Source organism: Podarcis raffonei, chromosome 6, assembly GCF_027172205.1.
Source record: "Podarcis raffonei isolate rPodRaf1 chromosome 6, rPodRaf1.pri, whole genome shotgun sequence".
Lineage (NCBI taxonomy): Eukaryota > Metazoa > Chordata > Lepidosauria > Squamata > Lacertidae > Podarcis > Podarcis raffonei.
The window spans coordinates 74,406,848-74,421,219 of record NC_070607.1 but is presented as its reverse complement, the minus strand read 5'-3'; the positions used below and the strand labels follow the sequence as shown (position 1 = coordinate 74,421,219).

Below are 14,372 nucleotides of genomic sequence, written 5' to 3'. Positions count from 1 at the left end.
TAAAAGTGCAGGTGCTGGTAAGCCATGTATACATTGCATGTACCCGTATTGCATCCAACAACTTATGAGAAGAATACATTCCAGTTTTTACTATGAATTAGTTCTCCTAACATGTACACAGACTGAAAGTGGTATGTAATATTCCTCTAAGACATTAAAGGGGATACTATGAATACTTATAGGGACACGGGCGGCGCTGTGGGTTAAACCACAGAGCCTAGGACTTGCCGATCAGAAGGTCAGCGGTTCGAACCCCCGCGACGGGGTGAGCTCCTGTTGCTTGGTCCCTGCTCCTGCCAACCTAGCAGTTCGAAAGCACGTCAAAGTGCAAGTAGATAAATAGGTACCGCTCCAGCAGGAAGGTAAATGGCGTTTCTGTGTGCTGCTCTGGTTCGCCAGAAGCGGCTTAGTCATGCTCCCTCAGCCAATAAAGCGAGATGAGCGCTGCAACCCCAGAGTCGGTCACGACTGGACCTAATGGTCAGGGGTCCCTTTACCTTTACCTTTATGAATACTTATACTAGATACACAATATACATTATAATTAATAATATATGTGATGATTAAGTTGTGAGGTGTCCTTGAACCTGAATCATCTATCTTGTTAGTTAGGTCAGCAACCCCAACAGTATGAGTCTAGCACAGTGGTTTTCAACCATTGTGCCATGGCACCCTTGGGTGCCTTGAATGATGTTCAGGAGTGTCATGGGCAACATTGGCCTCTGTCCCTTTTTTCTTCCCTCCCTCCTTGGATGCCCTGTCACATCTCTGCCTCACAAAGGCTTGCACAGCTGTTTGTTGCAACCCTGGCTACAAGCTATGGTGCCTGGTGCTGGCTAGGGGGTGCTGGTTGCCAGAGCTGAGGTGGCATTGAAGCAAGCAAGCAAACAAACAAACAAACAAACAAACAAACAAACAAACAAACAAATGGGCGGGGGGAGCCACCAGCCAGTCCACCAGCCCTTGCTGCTGGGAATGGACAGAGAAGTGGGAGGCCAGGCAGACAGGCAGGCATTGCACTGGCCTTTCTTGTGCTTGCTGAGTGTAATGCCTGCCTGGGTGCCCAGTGCTGAAGGGGAGCCTTTCCCCCATGCAGATCTGGCAGCACCCGCTGCTGTCACTGCTGCCTCCCAAGGTAAGGTGCTGGCCTTACATTCACCTTTGGCCAGTCTCTGTTTGGCCACTAAGACTGGGGGCATCCTCTTCCCAGGCCCCTGTGGGGCAGTGTGAGGAAGCACCTCTCTTTGGGGCAGGGGGCGTGGCTCAGAGACCAGACGCTGCCTGGAGGACTCCCAAGGAGAGGAGTTTGAGGGAACACTCCACAAGGGAGGAAGTTCAAAAAAGGGTGAGAGGCTGCCAGCTCTGCAGGCAAAGGGTGACATAACTGGGCTCCTGAGCCCCACAGGGGTGCCGCAGAAAGAATGTAGTTGGTCAAGGGAGCCGTGGACTCAAAAAGGTTGAAAACTTCTGGTCTAGCATTTGAGGAAAGGTAAACTCAGGTAAGGTCAGAAAGACAGTCTCGAAAGCTTGGAGGCTCCCCTATCCCTCGACTTTCTCCACGTGCAAACCCAACGTCTTCAGTGCAACATCTCCCAACACTTTGAATGTGTGCAGATTTCCTACTTTTAATTCATAAGTATAATAAATGCACTGTCACGATGATGCCAAAGCTGAACCTTTGCTGCACCTTCCTAGGACAGCACTCACTGAACATTTGTTAGCAATCATGAGAACTAGAAACTTGCCTTAAAAAGGAAATCTGATACTCTTGCTCAGTTGTAAAAAAAGGGAGTTGTCGTTTTAAAGGAAAGCCTAAGAGGAAGCAGTGGACGTTCGGAGCGGCCTCAGGGAAGTTATCAAAACTGTCCTGGTCGAGTGTGGAAAGTCCAATATTTTGAGCTCAGGCTACCTCCTTATTCCCGTCGCCTCTATCCATCCTTTCTCCGTGAGAATCTGAGTGCTCGGTGGCTTTATTCTGCGGGGGTTGTTATTAATGCAGGTTGTGCAAAACGCTGCCTGTTCCGAGGAGATAAGGGCAAAGCCGTTTAACCCTTTGGACGGCAGCTTATCGCCCTGCCCTTTGCAACACGACGGCTCTCTGGCGGGGCTCGCAGGGGGATTTACCATTTCAAGAAGAAATGTCTGAGTCAGGGTGTTCTTCCCCGAACCCCTTCCAGGAATAAATACACGAGCTTTGGATTTGTGAAAAACGTGACGTCCTCTTAAAGAGTGGGCGGGGGCGAGTGGGAAACGACGGGAAACGGCACATCTTTTTCCTTGACCTGGTTTAGGCTCCACAAAAAAGCCTCCAGCTATCTCGTGTCTAGGTACTCACAGCCCCCACCTCCCTGCTCTCTGACATACGCGGACGCGCGCGCGTCTCGCTGCTTGGGAAAGCAAAAGGGTTTGCAAGTGGGTCTTCGCCTGCCTCTCTCTCTCTCTCTCTCTCTCTCTCTCTCTCCATTCTGAAATTATTTGGCCATCAGAAGCATACGCTCCAGACCTGCTAACCTTTGGACAAGATTCGCATCCATCACCCTCCGTGGGAATAATTATTACCGCGCGTCAGTGACGCGGTGATCCATCCATCCATCCGTCCGTCCGTCCGTCCGCTCGCTTGCTCGCTCCCTCGCCTCCCTCTCTCCGCTGTTTCAACCACTCATTCCTTGTCCTCTTGCATATGGAACGATGGATCTGCAGGCAAAGATGAATCCTAGGTAACCGGCACGTTTCCCTCTCTGCTTCTCTATTCCTGATCCATTTATCTCTCTCTCTCTTCCTAAATGCGCTCTTCCTTCTCCATCTTTCATCTAATCCTCTCTCCTTCTTTCCTTTTTAGTTCTCCCGCTCCCTCCCTCTCTTTCTCTCTTTCTCTCCTCCTGACCCGCTTTTCACGGGACATTTCCAGTGAAACGCTCTCGGTGAGATCAGGACCAAACGTATGTGTGAGAGAGCGCGTGCGTGTGATTTGACGATGACGGTGACCGCGTGTCACCGAAATCCATCAACAGAAGGGACCTCTTTTGCCGGCATCGGACTACCGGAAAGTTTCGCACTCTTGCGCGGGCGGGCAGGTACAGTATGAAAAGCGGCGGGGTGGCTAGGGGGCGGCACACTCTTCTTGGGGCGTTTTTGCTAGCAGCAACCCTGTCAAGCAGGAGATCGTCTCCCTCCCGCTCTCCCTCCCTTTTGTCCATGTGTTTCTGTGTTCAAAGGGGAACCAGTTCCTCCCCGCTCCCCTCTTTTTCCTTCTCTTTTTCTCAAAAGTCTGAAATGCTCTGGCTGCAGTCCTGGGCACACTTTCCCAGAGACCCAGCCCCACCGATTCAGAGCGAACGGGAGCATCGGGCAATCGAACAAGGCGCTTTCCCCGCTTCTCTCCTGAAATGCAGCCGGCAGGGGTGGCACGCGAGGCGGAATCCGCTGGAAGAGCCGCGCCGCGCCGTGGTCTTCCAGTGGAAGTCTGGCACGCGGACTGCAGGCGCGTTATAAAGCTCTCCTTGTGTCGCGTGTGTGTTTGGCTGTCTCTGTGTTTGTGAGTGCGTGTGTATGTGCAGGAGGAGTCCTTGAGATATCTTGAATTTTAAAGAAGTCCTGGCTCTTCCTCTGGCCGTCGACAGGCCGAGGAACGCGCGGCAGCCGATGGACACCGGTCTAGTTTCGTGCGCCTCCGGGCGCACCGGCTTGGCCAATTTTAATCGCCGTACGAGGTCGACTGCTTCGCTTCCGAACTTGCTGAATTCCGACTCAAACCTTGCCCTCCCGGGAGGAGAGAAAAATCTTCAGGGGTTTTTTTTGGGGGGGGGGCGTTTAAAAAGAAACCGATAAATGAAAAGCTGTTCCTATCTCTCCACCCGCCCTCTCCAAGTTGTTAAGGCTATAAGGTATGCACAGAGCGATATCTAGCTACACCTTACAAACTAATGCCCATAAGAAGACAACTTTGTGAGCAATTTATCTTCGGAGGGAAATACGCCTTTGGGGCGTCGAAATGGGGCGGGGCGTCTCGTCTCCTTCCCTGACTCCTTTCCCAGGCGCTGAGTTCAAAACGCGCGCGCTGAAAGATGGATTTCAGATCCCGTTGGATCCAAATAAAAGAAGAATCGTTTAGGGACTGGCACCATCCCATTTCAAACCCAGTTTGATTGGAAAGAACGCGTTAGTGATGTACCTCTCTCGTCGCTTGATTACTAGCCGCTGAACGTGTGAACTGCCTCCACTGGGGCGGGGGGACCCTTGTGCATCACAACGGATATGAATGAAAACACTTATCTGTGGGATCTGATTGGTGTGATGTGTGTTTCACACAGGCATCTCTCTGATGATATTTATGTATTTATTTATTTGGCGCCATCAATGTGCGTGGCGCTTTGCAGATTCACAAACAAACAAAAAGGCAGTTCTCTGCCCCAGGGAGTTTACAGTATGAAAGAATGTGCAATCGGTTGTGGGAGACTCTGCGTATGTGGATTTGCTTTTGCTTTATTTTCGTTTAGGAGCGGGCTAAGGACATGATAATCTTGAAATGTGAACTCACCCCCAGATGTATTCTCAAGGGATGACAATGCGAAATCCTCTCGAATCCTTTTGAAGGCTATTAGGAGTGAGCAGTACTTCCGGATTAATTAATTCGGGAGAAACAGATTTATTAGTAAATTTGACATTTAGCTTTCCCCTTTCCCTTGTCAGCGTGGCGGTTTGCCCCCCAGCAACTTTTCTGGGTGATTGCAGCCAGTTAATCTCACTGGTTTCAGAAAGCGAATCAGCTGAAATCCAAATAAACATTTCATGTGTGTTTCGCGTGTGGATGGGGCCGGAGCAAAACCAGCAGAGGAAGACAACGATGCATCGATCCAAGCGTGCCTTTGAATGAATGCACTAATGAATAATGATTTCACAGGGACTAGATGTTTGCATCCAGCAAAGATCCTGAAATGACTGCAATCCACTGAAACAACTGGGTGTTAAAAAGAGAGACCTTTGGGGATTGTTTTTAGGATGAAATGTGGCAGACTAAATGCAAGATGTAATCCTGAAACCCATTCCAGGCTATATTGTGTCTTTTCATACCGAGACGCTGGTCAGTATAGCTGTTTAAAGGACAACTATATAACTCTATTTAATTAGTGCAGGTGGCTGTACAAAATTCCGGAGGCTATGAAAGAGCTGTTGGAACGAAAAAACAGCCAGGAACCGGTTTGGTTGGACCTTGGTCTTGGGAATAGCGTTGCGAGGATGATATTGTGGGAGGTGGGATATCAGTGCACGCGAGAGCCGGGGCTCTTTGGGAGGAGGGACGAGGTTGGGGGACACCCACGTCATCAAAAACAAGAAAAGCTTAATGAAGACAATGGGGCTTCCCTCGTTTAGAATGTACGTCTCCGAGGAAGCCGGCCGACCATGACCTTTCCCAGACCAGACAAACAACAAAAAGGCTGCTCGTTGTTTGATCTGACTCCTTTTCGCCTCATTGAGAAAATCTCTGTTACGCCTTCGGGCGCCCATGTTTTAAGAAGGTCTATTTAAAGCGGCTCATATAAAATATTGCCTTTATAATGAAAATCACAATAATGTGCAGATCTTGCTAATTCTATCCAGATTTTTTTGTGCAGAAGGTCAGAATTTTGTTTTCTTTGCTGAGATGCAAAGCAAGCGAGCAAGATATATCTATCTATTCCAAAAGGGAGTTAAAATGGCCTTCATTCTGGTCTGTTTAGTAGCCTAAGAAGCGGGGGATGTTCAGTTGTCTAGTTCGGTGCTCATGATATTGCTCTGGTTTTGCCCGTTAGGGTTTATCCCACACATCCCTGTTGAGGTTCATCCGGGCTCTTCAGTGTTACTTTGTATGAGAATCAGTTGTAAAACACACGACAGCGACAAACCAAACCTCCGGGGATTTTGCTTCAAAGAGATCGGCTGGATAGATACAGACAAATGGTGGGGAAAGGGTACGGAAGGTAGCAGTGTAGTGTAGTGTAGTGGTTAGAGTGCTGTACCAGGACCTGGGAGAACAGGGTTCAAATCGTCACGGTTATAAAGCTGGCAGGGTGACCTTGAGCCGTTCACTGCCTCTCAGACTAACCTACCTCACAAGGTTGTTATGAAGATTAATTCAGGAGGAGGAGGACCATTTTCGCCACCTTGAGCTCCTTCGAAAAGAAGTTAGGATTTAAATGCAGCTACAGCAGCAACGTCTCAAGCGCTTTAAGGATCTTTCTTTGGGTTCCAAGTAAACTTGAGTCCCAGGCAGGTGTGTGGACGTGCGCGCACTGTGAGCTGGGTGACATTACCTTCCGTGTGTGTTTTCTGCAATAGAAATTAAAACCTGGCTGCGATTTGATCCTTCCTTTTTGCCAGACGCATGTTGTATGTTTCTAAATATGGCGCGAGGGGGGCGGGCAACTCCAGGGCTTGTCTTTCTCGACCTACTTGTGCAACGATATGTGATAATTCCTTCTCCAAAGCCAGGATGAAGCCTGATTTTGAAGCGGAGCTCGGCTTCGAAATTGGGGTGTGTGTGTATGTGTAAGTATGTGTAATTTTGGCAAGAAAGGGATCATTTTGACCTTCCTCGCTCACAACATTGGCGACAGAGGCCGCTTCCTTTAGTGCAAAATAAACCCACCGATTTAAGATTTGTAGTTAGAAGCGCCATCTTTACTTGGAAGTCTTTTCTCTTTCTTTCTTTTTTCAAGCCACCACCGGGATTTGTGTCTGCGCAAAAGCTCTCCGAACCCTGCTAGGAATGCCGGCTCTTTTGAACCCCAGACAAGGTAACATAGTTGGGCTGCGATTTCCTGCGACTATAATAAACCTCTTTCGAGAAACGTCACAGCCTTGTTCGTCCTCCTTTCCTCCAGCTTCCTTCTGGTTTTACAATGCGATTTAGATCCGCTGTAAAAGAAAATTCGGGGACGATTCGGATCACGCAAAGGAAACAGCAAATAAAATTCAGAAAGAGCATTACGTCAGTACTACAGGCGAGATGCTATTTTAGGAACATTTAACAGCCATATTAAATGAAGAGTGAGTGGTGGGACAGCGGGGGGGGGGGGGAGTCGGACCAATCAAACAAGAAACCAGAGTTTGCTGAACAACACGACTTTGTAAAAGTGCTTGGCTGGGATCCACATTTCCATTTTCCTCCCCTGTAAGCTAGCAAATCGGCGAAGCTTGCTGCCTCATTCTAAAGGTGCTAGGGGCTCTCTAAACATCGGGCAAAAAGAAATGGCGTCTCAGTTTTTCATCCTATGGTATCAGATTACCAGGTAATAAAATTATGAGACCATCATTTGTGGTTCCCAAAGAGGAACATATTTGTAGATCTAACAGACATACCGAAAAGAAATGAATTAGGTATATGAACGTGAAGGCTTCCCTTGTATCTATTCTGTAATAGCAACAGGCTTTTTGAAAAACAAACAAATCTATTCCATTTTGGGGTTTACACTCTCTTTACACGTCATAGAAGCAAAAGGATGAGCAGGTGCCATCCTACGCTTGTCGACTACGAATGAAGTCCTATGGAATTCAATGGGCCTTGCTACCAGTTACAGGATTTCAGCGAAAATCTCTCTGTCTCTCCTTCTCTGTGCGTAATAAATTCTCCATCTTTTTAGGCCTGACTTTCTGTCCTTACTCCCCGTACCTCTTGCCTCACGTTTTGGCACTGTTAATCTGCGGGGGGTGGGGGCGGGGATATGTGTGTGTGTGCCTGTGCAAGTAGGGGGGGGCGGCTGAGCGAGAGAGATGATCCACAAATATTGGGCGGAGGGAGAGATAAATCTGTCCAGCGAGTTGAGAAGATCCTTTCCCTAGGAATATCCATCATGGATATGATTGCCTTTTGTTGGTGGGTGAAGGTGGGCGGCGGGAGGGGGGAGAGAAGAGGGGCTCCCTAGACTGGGTTTTGTGGCATTCTGAGAACCAGGCTTGGAACGGAAGAGAAACACCATGTAGAATTTAAATCGTGTCCCCCTCCTTTCCATCCGCAGTGTTTCTGAGGCGTGGGTGTTGCTGTTGGAGTAGGAAAAGGGGTGGGGGGAGTAGATTTTGGTGGGGACTTGCAGTACCTCCCCCAGAAATGCAGCAAACCTTTCCTCATCCCGCTGCCCCCCTCCCCTTCCTCCTGATAGATGAACGCGTGGGGATGGATACGTGTTGTGCACAGCAAAAGGCTTGCGTTGGCAATCTGGTGATCATCGCACGTCCCTCTTCTTCTCTCTCTTTCCCTTTCTCTCTCTCCCCCTTCGTCCCTCCCTCCCCCCACCCCCAGGCTTCTCTGCATTGCATTGGCACCGCTAAGGCTGGAGAGACAACCCGCCCGCCTCTCTCCTGCTTAGGAGGAAGAAGAAGAAGAAGGAGAAGAGGGAGGAGGAGGCTGGGGGAGAGAGGAAGACGAGGAGATTTCTTGGGAGAGGCGAGCCGGGCATCCAAGCAGCAGACATCCCCACGACCACCCCGCAGCCCTGACTGCCCTGCCCTCCCCTCATGCACCAGGTAGAAGGCGACAGGCTCATATGGAGGCGCCAAGGTGGACCCTCTGAGTGGTGTCATGGTCCAAGGGACACTGCGGAGGAGGAGAAGGTCCAATTCCATCCGGGAGTGGAGATAGCGCCCTGCTAAAACGCGTCGCCACCGTCGGCAAGAGCGCACGAGCGGAGCCTGGATCGTGCTTGGCGCAGAATTCCACCAACCCTTTTTTAAAAATTTAAACTTAAAATTTTCAACTCCCCCTACTTTTTAGGAGCGTGTTGATTCTCTCCCCGCCCCCAACACACACACACACACACAGAGACACACACACACCCGATTGAGGCGCAGCCAGAGCCAGCATCATGGCGACGCTAATCCGCAGCAAGATCTCCAATGTGGCCACCTCGGTTTCGAACAAGTCTCAGGCGAAAGTCAGCGGGGTGTTCGCCCGCTTGGGCTTCCAGGCGGCGACGGACGAGGAGGCGGTGGGCTTCGTGCACTGCGATGACCTGGACTACGAGCACCGGCAAGGGCTGCAGATGGACATCTTGAAATCCGAGGGCAGCGAGGAAGGAGGGGAGCCGCCCTTGGAAGGGGACATCCACTACCAGCGGGACGGCACCGGGCCCCTGCCTCCGTCCGCCTCCAAGGACGAAGGCGTCTGCTCCGAGCTGTCCGGCCAAGGGAAGCCCAGGATCACAGCCTGGGAAGCCGGCTGGAATGTCACCAACGCCATCCAGGTAACGCAACCCCCCCCCCCAATTCCATTGCTCTTCATTCGGTGGGGCGGGGTCCTGGCTCCCTTGGAACCGGCGGCAGAGCCTGGCCACTGCCTTGCAGAGAGTCAGGACGCCCTCCTTCCCCCCCCTACCTCCTTCCTAGGGGCCCGTGCGCATCATGGTTCGCCCTGGAGCGAATTCCGTCGCAGATGCGGCTCAGCTGCGCCCTGCCCTCATAGGACCTTAGAGGCGGTGGAGGAACCTCCAACGGACCACCTAGTGCAAACCACTTCTCCTAGGAACGTGTGGACTCCCGAGACCACGTCGCACATGGGTGATTGCACATAACATAACTGGGGCCGGGACATTCAAGGATTAGGGGTTAGGTCGCGATTCGGGAGCACATACTTAAGATCGCATCACACGCATCAACAGCCAACAACTTCTCTTTTTAGGTCAGTTAAAAGAATGGCCAAAGAATTCTCTCCCCACTTCAGTCTCTCTCTTTCTGTCCCTCTCTTTTTTCTCTCTCTTCCCCCCTCCCTCTCCCCATCTCAATTCGGTCCATCTTATTCCTGCAGTGATGATGTTAATCCGTGTTTCTGATGTTGAGAAATCAAAACGCAGACGTTGTTACGGAACACAAAAGACTGTAGTCTTGAGTGTGCACCTCGAGATCCGAATGGCCCTTCTGTCTCTTCTTTCTTTCCTCCTCAATTCGGTGTTTTTTTTGTTTTGTTTTGGTGCATAGCACCGCTTCTGGCTCGACTCCGCACCTCGACATAACCAAGGCAACAGATGGTCCAAACAGGAGAGCCTGTTCCCTCCTCCCCTAGGCGTTTCAGAGTCTGTATTAATTTTCCTCTGCCCATTCAGCTAATAAAAAGAGAAAGCCGCGCATTTGGAATGTGACTCGCCTAAGGAGTAAATGGAAAAACACACAGAGACACTATACATTAACGTCTTTTTGCATCGTAGTACTTAAACTGACGGTTCCTGGTTTTAATCTCTCAAACCAAACTGCACAATCTCACTGAGTCCCCCCCCGCCCCCACTTTCCTTTAAAGAGTTAATTTTGTGTGTTCAAAAGTGCAGGTGCATAAAGCCAAGAACTCCTGTTACAGACAATAAAAAAATGCGATGTAACGAAATGACATCCCGGTGTTATTCGGTTTCACTCGGATATGCTTCAGATCCGAAAGGAGGAAAGTAATAATTGATCAGGAAATGCTTCTTAGGAAGATAAAGTTGCATTTCCATACTTGTGATCGATTTTCGTTGGGTATTAAAAGGCTGGAAACGGAATGCGAGACTCCCCAAGCCTGTCTATTGATATTCTAAAATATTTCCCTGTCCAATTTATTGCCAGGTCTGATAAAATTCAATTTAATTTACAGCCAAATCGAATTTTTGTAAAAAAGTGTTTTCTTATTTGAAAATGTGGCGGAGTTTTTTGATACCTAGAGGAATCTTCGATTATCAAGACTGCTTCTAAAAATGCCCTCTGTAACGATTCACCAATATGGCTTATAAACCAGTCCAGCCATAGGACTAGATTCATTTGGCTGCACTGGTTTTCAGTTTGCATAAGGAACCTAAGGGAAATGTCTTCTGTCTTAAACCAGGGCATTTTGCATTTGCGATAATGAATTAACGAATGTTTCATTGCAGAATCGCATATTTGGGAGGGGGGGAGGAGAGGAAAGGAATTGTTCTGATCCTCAGATTATAACTCCAAGCAGTTTGAAACACCAAACTATTATTGTGCTTGATATTGCACCAGGTACTATGTACAATTTATTTATTTATTTTAAAAGAGCAGCAAATTGAGCCAGCTCCTTACAGACTTAACAAGATACAAAGGGGAAGGGGAAGAGTTACGAATATTTGTGTTCGCTACTGATTCAAAACATATCCTTCCAATTTTCAAAGAAGAGAATGAATTTGAGAGCTGCCAGCCACTTCTTTGTGTGAGATATTTTCAAGATTGCTTCAATGCTTAAAAAAACCCAAAACCCAGTCAAACGAAAAAGGGTCAATAGTCATTTAAAGAAATGCAGTGAATCCAATGCATTCTCACCTAGAGGTAAATCCTATAGTGTTCAATGGGGCTTACTGCCTTGCAAGTGTGTTAGGGATTGCAGTCTTAATGTGAGTTTAAAGAAACAAAAAACCTCTGCAAGCAAGGACGATGATTTATTGAAATTTATTCCAATACATTTTGATTACTTAACTGGGTTTTTAAAGCTTTGAAATATTTAACTATTTATGCTTTCCCTCCCTTTCTCCAAAGCATACAACTTGTTCTTTTTAAAAAAGAAAGAAACCACAGACCTTAAATGACAGAATCCCCACCACTGCCACCTTAAATAAAGATTTTGTGATTATGTTCAAACATTTAAGAGTTATTACATGCAGAAAAAGTGAAGTATGTCATTTCTTTCTGGGGTCTGTCCTGATTTTTATTTCATTCTATGGAAGATTGGAGGGGTGGTGGTGGGTAACAGGCCCTTGCATTTTGTTTCTGCCCCTTCCACCTCCCCCCCCGAGTTGTCATGTGCTAAGTAAAACTGAGCAACACAGTCTCCATTTTGTCTCTTTTTAGGGGATGTTTGTCCTTGGCCTGCCCTATGCTATACTCCATGGTGGATACCTAGGACTCTTTTTAATTATTTTTGCAGCAGTGGTTTGCTGCTACACTGGGAAAATCCTCATTGCCTGTCTCTATGAAGAGAACGAAGACGGGGAGATAGTCAGGGTGAGAGACTCCTATGTGGACATTGCCAATGCTTGCTGTGCTCCCAGGTTCCCCTCGCTTGGGGGCAGGATTGTGAATGTGGCTCAGATCATAGAGTTGGTCATGACCTGCATCCTCTATGTGGTGGTCAGTGGCAACCTGATGTACAACAGCTTCCCAACCTTGCCGGTCTCTCAGAAATCATGGTCCATCATTGCCACAGCTGTGCTCCTCCCTTGTGCTTTCTTGAAGAACCTCAAGGCTGTTTCCAAGTTCAGCTTGCTCTGCACCTTGGCCCATTTTGTGATCAACATTTTAGTCATCGCCTACTGCCTCTCCAGAGCCCGCGACTGGGCGTGGGACAAAGTCAAGTTTTACATTGACGTGAAGAAGTTCCCCATCTCCATCGGCATCATTGTCTTCAGCTACACCTCTCAGATCTTTCTGCCTTCCTTAGAAGGGAACATGCAGAACCCTAAGGAGTTCCACTGCATGATGAACTGGACTCACATAGCTGCTTGCATCCTGAAGGGACTCTTTGCCTTGGTTGCCTACCTGACTTGGGCTGACGAGACAAAGGAAGTCATCACAGATAACTTGCCATCCACCATTAGGGCCGTCGTCAACCTTTTCTTGGTGGCCAAAGCTTTGCTGTCCTACCCATTGCCGTTCTTTGCAGCTGTGGAGGTCCTGGAGAGATCCCTCTTCCAAGATGGAGCCAGGGCCTTCTTCCCTAATTGCTATGGAGGTGATGGCAGGATCAAATCCTGGGGACTCACCCTCAGGTGTGCCCTTGTAGTTTTTACCTTGTTGATGGCCATTTATGTCCCTCATTTTGCCCTCCTGATGGGCCTGACCGGGAGCCTCACAGGTGCAGGCCTCTGTTTCCTCCTCCCCAGCCTCTTCCACCTCAAGCTCTTGTGGAGGAAGCTCTTGTGGCACCATGTCTTCTTTGATGTGGCCATTTTTGTAATAGGGGGTATATGCAGTGTGTCTGGGTTCATTCACTCTTTAGAAGGCCTCATCGAGGCTTATAGAACCAATACAGAAGACTAAAGGATGAGTTGAGCTGGTTGCACTTAAAGGGAGGGATTGTGAGAGAATCACACAGAACATCCACATAGTCAAATGATTATGCATCCTCATCAAAGGAGAAATGTTGTTCTTTCTTTTTTGTTTTAGTTAAGTACACCCAAGAAATTCTATCACAGAACGTTAAGCAAAGTTTCCAGATCAAACGCTTAGCCCAGCAGACTTTTTAAATAAACTTAAGAAGACTCATATATATATATATATTTAGATATTATCAGAGAGAAAATATTTGAAATATTTCCTTGTCCTGTTCATTCACTAGTCTAAAAACTCTTATCTTTATAAGGAAGATGAAAATCTGTATTTGGAAATAATGAGAGGTTTGCTGGTAATATTTCTGCAAGTATTATGCAATTCAGTCTTGTTTTTTTTAAAAAGAAAAGGCACCCAAGTCTCTTGGGATCCTTGTGCTGGGACACTGGGCAACATAATGACCTGATGAAACTTAATGCAAGATTTAGATTGTATGAGCAACTAGTTGAAATGGTTTCAGTGACCAATGATGAGGCACAAAAGCTGTAGTGTTTACATTGTATATTAAAACAACTAGTAAGGACTGCTTAATACTTCCATACAAACTCATGTCCAATACCAGCGCTTCCCATTTTGACCTTCCTTGACCTCCATCTGAGATCAGAGACTTGGGAGTTCACTTCTGGATTGGGTCATTTTTATTTCTAAATTGCAAAATAAAATAAAATCAAGTTGTTTGATTTGAAAAAAGTATTCTGAATACGAAACAAAACACACACAAAAAAACCATTCTGTGCAACTACCAGATCTGTGGAGCTGTTTCCAATGTATGTGTGGTGTAATTGTGGTAAAAAAGATGAAAAATGTATATCAGAAAATCTATCTTTAACATATAATGTGGTACATAAATATATCAAACAATAAAGAGAAACCATAAGAACTTTGGCTGGCATGGTTTGTTCTAGGGACTGTAATCTGGGAGCACACTGGGCTGCATCCAGACTGAGACTGCATGGCTCAGAAGTAAGCTGCATTGAATTCAATGGGGCTTATTCCCAGGTAATTGAGGTTAGTATTGTAGCCAAGGCTGCAGTCACTTACCTGGGAATAAGTCTCATTGCATACAATAGGACTTCCAAATAGACATGGTTAGGATTGCTTGGTTGGGTATTTGAACTTAAGTTCCATTGAAATCAATGGGACAAGCTGGTCATTACAACTAACTTGGTATGAACGATAGCATCCTACTGTGTTCAAACCTAGCATTTCACAAACATTATCTCATGGCAACAAACCATTAAGGTAGGTCAGTATCAGTACATTATTACAGATCTGGGGGAGAGGCTGTGAGACAAGGACTTGTCTAAGATTGCAAT

At 47.5% G+C, this 14,372-nt stretch overlaps 1 protein-coding gene across 5 annotated transcripts; it reads left to right on the top strand.

Annotated features, from left to right (window-relative positions):
* The first annotated feature begins 2,317 nt into the window (after window positions 1–2,317).
* Window positions 2,318–13,936, top strand: SLC32A1 (solute carrier family 32 member 1). Of its 5 annotated transcripts, XM_053394038.1 has the most exons (4): window positions 2,318–2,717; window positions 6,696–6,773; window positions 8,276–9,215; window positions 11,800–13,936. In XM_053394038.1, the coding sequence occupies exons 3-4, from the start codon at window positions 8,838–8,840 to the stop codon at window positions 12,985–12,987; spliced, it is 1,566 nt and encodes a 521-aa protein (XP_053250013.1). In that variant the 5' UTR covers window positions 2,318–2,717; window positions 6,696–6,773; window positions 8,276–8,837; the 3' UTR covers window positions 12,988–13,936. The 5 variants fall into 5 exon arrangements, with proteins under 5 accessions (XP_053250013.1, XP_053250017.1, XP_053250018.1 ...); XM_053394042.1 differs by lacking the exon at window positions 6,696–6,773; XM_053394043.1 differs by lacking the exons at window positions 2,318–2,717; window positions 6,696–6,773 and adding an exon at window positions 2,790–3,074.
* Window positions 13,937–14,372: the final 436 nt, after the last annotated feature.